At 36.6% G+C, this 7368-nt stretch overlaps 1 protein-coding gene across 1 annotated transcript in view; it reads right to left on the bottom strand.

Moving 5' to 3' along the window:
- Positions 1 to 3306: 3306 nt before the first annotated feature.
- Positions 3307 to 7368, bottom strand: part of LOC144960559 (uncharacterized) — a 5942-nt gene continuing 1880 nt past the window's right edge. The window contains exons 2-4 of the mRNA XM_078893769.1: positions 5195 to 5400; positions 4082 to 4244; positions 3307 to 3863 (exon numbers count right to left, since the gene is read on the bottom strand). Of these exons, the coding sequence (XP_078749895.1) occupies positions 3694 to 3863; positions 4082 to 4244; positions 5195 to 5400 (539 nt within the window). The 3' untranslated portion in view covers positions 3307 to 3693. The remainder of the gene's footprint in view (positions 3864 to 4081; positions 4245 to 5194; positions 5401 to 7368) is intronic.

Here is a 7368-nt window from a genome sequence, read left to right as displayed (position 1 = left end):
TCATAAAATTACTATTTTTGTCATCTTGGAAACATGGCTTAATCATTCATATGATGATCCAATTATGAAAGCAATTACACCTGAAGGCTTTTGTATTAAATCATTTCCACGCATTGGGAGGAAAGGAGGTGGAATTGCAATTATTTACAACTTGTCACTCTTTGACAAGATATCATTTCACCATGATAATTTTAGAAGTTTTGAATACGCTGGATTTGCCATTCATGAAAATAATTTTAAAAAGTCGTTTCACTGTGTCTACCGCCCACCACCAAGCCAACAAAACAAAATATCAACAATTGATTTTTTATCTGAGTTCGGAGAATTTATGTCTATGCAATCCATTAACAAAAAGCATAATATTTTTATGGGTGATTTTAACATTGATTATTTCGGAAACAAAAATGAATCGAAAGTATTTCGGGAGATTATTGACACAAACAACTATATCCAACTTGTAAGCGGTCCTACAAACAACCATGGCCACACAATAGATCATGTCATTACAGACATTGAACATTCTCTCTCTTCACCTGTCTCAAATATTGATAAATTAATCTCTGACCATCATTTAATTGTGTTTTGCGTTTTATTTCCAATGAAGCACGAAGTAAAAAAGATGATAACATCTCGTAATTTGAAGAATATAAACATGAACATTTTTAAACAAGACCTTGACCATAACGTTAAAAATAAACATGATGCGAATGGTCTCCACGAGTCAATTGTTGGTACGGTGGACAAGCATGCTCCCTTAACAACTAGAGCAGTAAAAGTGAGACGTCAAGCACCCTGGTATAATACCGAAATAAAATTGAATGGATTAGCCAGGAGGCGGGCAGAAAGAAAATGGCTCAAGTCCAGAGATGCTGTCGATAAGAAGCGATACATCGCGGCTAGAAATGATGCAAAAGCCGTCAATTTCAGGACCAAAAAGAAATTCTACGAAGACAGCCTCAAAAACGTGGGACGTTCGAGACAATTCTTTGCCTTGACCAAGGAACTGCTGGGACAACAGACGCAACCAGCTCTCCCATCTTCAATCGATCGTGCAGATCTACCAACTCGCTTTGGTCAATATTTTAAAGAAAAAACGGATAGCATCAGGAAAGAACTGTCGTCTGAATCGATCCATACAACATTTGACACATTTCATGGTGATTCGTTAACACATTTTTCAATGATTACTGAAGCTGACTTATGTGATTGCATTATGTCGTCTCCAACTAAAAGTTGTGATTTAGACCCCTTAAATACTGCCATTTTAAAAAAATGCATTGATGTAATTTTAACACCATTTACATGTATTGTTAATAATTCGTTGCAGTCAGGTGCTGTACCAGACATTTACAAAGTTGCCCATGTCAAACCCCTTTTGAAAAAACCTGATCTCGATAAAGAGAACTTAAAAAACTATCGCCCTGTCTCTAATCTTCCTTTTCTCTCTAAGATCTTAGAAAAGCTTGTTTTGAAACAATTACTGTCTCATCTTAAAAATAATTGTCTTGAAGAAAAATTTCAGTCTGCTTATAGGCAACATCATTCGACGGAAACCGCACTTGTTAGGGTTGTTAATGATCTCCTCTCTGTTATAGACAATGGTTCATGTTCTTTGCTGAATTTGCTTGACCTATCGTCTGCTTTTGATACTATTGATCACAATCTTCTTCTCAAACGTCTTGAAATTACTTATGGCGTGTCTGGTGCAGCGCTTGATTGGTTTAGGTCATATTTGTTCAATCGTAAACAGATTATTACGGTGGATGAATATAGATCGGAGGAAATCTTTCTTGATTGTGGGGTTCCCCAGGGTTCAGTACTTGGACCCGTTCTTTTTGTTTTGTACGTTGGCCCTCTGTCTAAAATCATCAGAAGTTATGGTCTGTCTTACCATCAATACGCTGATGATACGCAATTGTACTGCGTTTCCAATACGAGAAATTTACAAAAGAGTATCAGCCAATAGTAAAAATTGTATCCAAAGTGTTAAGAAATGGATGAATGAGAACAGACTGAAACTGAATGATGATAAGACGGAGGTGCTGTATGTGGGGAACAGGAAGTGGAAAAGTGAAACAGATTTGAAGTTGGGGGATGCCTCTATTCAAATTGTTGACAAAGTGAAAAACCTTGGCACATTCTTAGACTCTGAACTGTCGATGGAGCATCAGGTTAATAATTTGGTTAGATCTCTCTTTTTCCAACTAAAAAAGATTGCTTCCATTAGACGGTTCATATCTGAGGATGTGACCAAGCACCTGGTTGTGTCCCTCGTACTATCGAAATTGGATTATTGTAATGCTCTGTTGTTTGGCGTTTCGCAATACAATCTGAAACGTCTTCAGATTGTCCAAAACAGCGCTGCCAGACTAGTATTCATGAAGCGTAGGTGCGACTCTGCCGGACCTCTACTTCATGACCTGCATTGGCTGCCTGTTGGGAAAAGAATTAAATTCAAAGCTTGTGTTTTAGTGTATCGTTGTCTTGAAGGTACTGCCCCTTCCTACCTTTCAGAACTAATTGAAAGATATTCAAAACCCCGCCCCTTACGTTCGGCCAGTGATTCCACAAAACTAGTTGTCCCTCGAATTCGGAAAAATGCTGGAATGAGATCCTTTTCTCATTTCGGACCCTCTATTTGGAACGCCTTACCGCAGAGCATTCGTGAAAAAGAATCTTTGTCTATTTTTAAACGTTCCCTTAAAACATATTTGTTTCAATTTTAGTAGATGGTATGAGAAGCAAGATAGGTTTGGTTTGTGTTGTGTGTTGTGTTGTGTGTGTGTATGTGTGTGTGTGTGTGTGTGTGTGTGCTTGTGTGTGTGAATGAGTATGTTTCAGCCAAAGTAATTTGTAATTTAAGCGCTTAGAGTCTGGTGTCTCGGAGTTATAGCGCTATATAAGTTTTCAGCATTATTATTATTATTATCAAGGGGTCCCCAGTCAACAGCAACACTTAACATGCAGGACGAGATACTCGTATGATGCCATTTTGGCGATATGACAATTTATTTTCCGGATAGAGACAAAGAAGTTAACGGCCAGCCACTCATTTTACATACGTGTACGGTCAGAAATGTGTTTAAAGAGCCTTTTTTCAATGACTCAACTTTGCGCCGATCTAAATACAATCATAGGAGCCTCCGATCCTAAGGCAAGTGTCATACCACTAGATAATAAATCCCAAGTTTAGTTTAGTTACAATGTGGTGTGTTTTTTTATTTTTTTTTTTGTTGTTGTTGTTGTTTTGCTTTGTTTTGTTTTTGTTTGTTTTTGTTTGTTTTCATTTGTTTGCTTTTCTCTTGTCTTTTTTGTTTTGTTTGTTTTGTTTTGTTTATTTGTGTGTGTGTGTGTGGGGGGGGAGGTAGTTACCATTCTCAGACTACCTTTTACCTTGTGCGGCTATGTGGTCTAGTGGTATAACACTCGCTTACGGATCGGAAGGTCCTGGGTTCGAGCTTCGCTCGGCGCATAGTTGAGTCCTTGGAAAAGGCTCTTTACTCACATTCTCTCACCGTACTAAGGTGTAAAATGAGTACCTGGCCGTTAACATTGTTGTCTCTGTCAGAAAAAAATTAAATGTCGCCCAACAGGCGTCATGTCTCCTTCTACACGTTACCTGTTTGCTGTTAGTTAAGGACCCCTTGTAAAGCGCTTTGAGCCCGGTTAGTGGATATTGCGCTATATAAAAGCTCAAGTTTTACCTTGATCTTGTGTGGTGATGTCCTGTTCTCTCTGCTGTTTCTGTAGCTTCTGGATTAAATCTCTCTGGTGGACAATGATACCTTTTTGTTTCGTCTCTGTTTTTTCCAAATTGGATATTTTTTCATATAACTGGGATATCATTTCAGACACGTCTTCAGCTGTAAAAAAATGTTTAAAAAATTAAAAATTCAAATTATTATCTAGCAAATACAATTTTTACATCTTATAGTCAGATATTTAATAAGTGTCGCGTGTTTTTCTTCTTTTTCTCAGTGTTGATGTTTGTTTGTGTGTGTGTGTGTGTGTGTGTGTGTGTGTTTGTATGTGTCGATAGAGAGATATATAGAAAGATAAATAGATATAAATAGATTCTTACTTGAAACTGTTATGTTTGCCGTGACTGCCTGTTCCTTTAACAGGAATGCCTCGTCCATGTAAAACATCAAACATTTATAGGTGCCTGCATCGTTTAGTCCTGGGTCACTGATCCTTAGCCTCAAAAAGCTCTTACTTGCATTTTTATCAAGGTGTCCATATGCCTGTATTAATAATAATAATAATAATAATAATAATAATAATAATAATAATAATAATAATAACAATATAATAATAATAATAATAATAATAATATATAATAATAATAATAATATAATAATAATAATAATAATAATAATAATATAATAATAATAATAATAATAATAATAATAATAATAATAATAATAATAATAATAATATTAATAATAATAATGATAATAATAATAATAACAATAATATTAATATTATGTCAAACGTGCTCAAAGTGCTTTACTGGGTGTTACTGACCAACAGCAACAAGTAACATGTAGAACTAAACTTGACGACTGTTAAGCGATATTAGAATTTATTTTTGGCCAGAGATAACATGTCATTAACAATCAATTACTCATGTTACACCTGAGTATGAGAGAATGTGAGTAAAATTGGTTTTTTTTTCTTCTAAGGATTCTACTATGTGCATTCCAGGACCTGGATTTGAAAGCGTGTGACATTCCAATACATCACATAGACGCACATACATAATAGTTTTATCACTTTTAGATTTGGTAGTAATTATTTTGTCCATTGCAAAAATGTATCTTTTGCTGCTCGGAGCAATGTTGATCCCCAACCCGATCTTATTCAAAGAATTAATATATTTGTGTATTATCTGTCATTTTCAGAATTTTTCCGAAAATTTCACACCCACCCAACACAAAAATATATTTTTATTACTCAAACAGAAAAGCAACAAATACATTATGTGCATTATATTGATCAGCAAATTGAACTCTACAACACAGTGTTACGTTTTTATAGCTATAATAAAACATTTTTCTTTAAATTGTGTGATTCACAAAAGAAATCTGAATGATAAAAGTCCTGGTTGTATCGTAACGAATGTGACGATTTTCGTATGATTTGTAAGGGGAGGATTAAAACAGAGAATAATGAGAAGCAGCAAATAGCTTACCTTAATATTGTTTCCCATATTCGGTCCTTTTTCAAGTCCTTTATGAGAAATCACAGCTATCGGTTTTTCGCCCACCTTCATAATCTGCAGTGTGACCACTGTATTCGCCCAGTAGGCGGGACCATCCGAAATGCAGGTGAGATTAATTTCATTGGTTGTGATGGTGTTAAAATCACCAGGAACAACATTTAGGCGAAGAGAGGAACCTGGGAGTAAGATTTTGTAAGTAATATTCCCTTCATTGGTTGTCACTTCATTCAAATGTAGCCTTCATAAACTCATAGCCTAACACTGCTCTCAACCTTTGTAAACTCATAGCCTAACACTGCTCTCAGCCTTTCTAAACTCATAGCCTGACACTGCTCTCAGACTTTCTAAACTCATAGCCTGACACTGCTCTCAGACTTTCTAAACTCATAGCCTGACACTGCTCTCAGACTTTCTAAACTCATAGCCTGACAATGCTCTCAGACTTTCCAAACTCATAGCCTTACACTGCTCTCAAACTTTCTAAACTCATAGCCTGACAATGCTCTCAGCCTTTCTAAACTCATAGCCTGACACTGCTCTCAGACTTTCTAAACTCATAGCCTAACACTGCTCTCAGACTTTCTAAACTCATAGCCTGACACTGCTCTCAGCCTTTGTAAACTCATAGCCTAACACTGCTCTCAGACTTTCTAAACTCATAGCCTGACACTGCTCTCAGACTTTCTAAACTCATAGCCTGACACTGCTCTCAGACTTTCTAAACTCATAGCCTGACACTGCTCTCAAACTTCCTAAACTCATAGCCTAACACTGCTCTTAGACTTTCTAAACTCATAGCCTAACACTGCTCTCAGACTTTCTAAACTCATAGCCTGACACTGCTCTCAGACTTTCTAAACTCATAGCCTGACACTGCTCTCAGACTTTCTAAACTCATAGCCTGACACTGCTCTCAAACTTTATAAACTCATAGCCTGACACTGCTCTCAGACTTTCTAAACTCATAGCCTGACACTGCTCTCAGACTTTCTAAACTCAAGGCCTAACACTGCTCTCAGACTTTCGAAACTCATAGCCTGACACTGCTCTCAGACTTCCTAAACTCATAGCCTGACACTGCTCTCAGACTTTCGAAACTCATAGCCTGACAATGCTCTCAGGCTTTCGAAACTCATAGCCTGACAATGCTCTCAGGCTTTCTAAACTCATAGCCTAACACTGCACTTAGACTTTCTAAACTCATAGCCTGACACTGCTCTCAGACTTTCTAAACTCATAGCCTAACACTGCTCTCAGACTTTCTAAACTCATAGCCTGACACTGCTCTCAGACTTTCTAAACTCATAGCCTAACACTGCTCTCAGACTTTCTAAAATCTATTTTGCTCTCAGACTTTCTAAACTCATAGCCTGAAACTGCTCTCAGACTTTCTAAACTCATAGCCTGACAATGACAATAAAAAAGAATGAGAATAATAATAAGAGTCAGAATAACAATGATATTAACTTAAATGCACCCGGTAGTTTATTCAAATACAACGACATTGATTATATATATATATATATATATATATATATATATATATATATATATATATATATATATATATATATATATATATATATAAACATTATACAGGCAACAGAGCTGGAGGAGGGCAATGATGGAGCATCTAAACCTAACGGTTTAACAAGGAGAGAAGCTAAGAAAATGACAGAAAGCCGGACACGATGTGAGGGAATTCGTAAAGACGTAGCTTGACACTAATTGTAGCATTTGTAAATTCATAGTTGATACTGACCAAAGATATCGTCATAAAACAAGTTTTTGGATGGAAAAGAAAAAACAAACTATATAACGTTTGCGCAATACCCATTAAACGTGCTCAACGTACTTTATAATGGATCCCTAGCAAACAGCAACACTTACTTAACATCTAATACGAGTCATGGCGCCTGTTATTATATTCCGACAGAGACAAAGCTGTTAATGCCCAGGTACTCATTTTACACTTGAGTGCGTTGAGAAAATGTAAGTTCAGAGCGTTTTCTAGGGATCAACAATGCACCACTCGAAGCAGGATTTGAACCCTAGGCCTTCCCGTCCGAAGGCAAGTGTCATACTACAAGTCCATATAGCTACATTAAAAGCAAAACCAGACGGTGGGTTGAACAAAAAAAGAA

This window comes from Berghia stephanieae, chromosome 15 (genome assembly GCF_034508935.2).
Source record: "Berghia stephanieae isolate SIO BIC M18660-M18661 chromosome 15, UCSD_Bste_1.3, whole genome shotgun sequence".
Lineage (NCBI taxonomy): Eukaryota > Metazoa > Mollusca > Gastropoda > Nudibranchia > Aeolidiidae > Berghia > Berghia stephanieae.
This window is presented reverse-complemented; position numbering and strand designations above follow the sequence as displayed.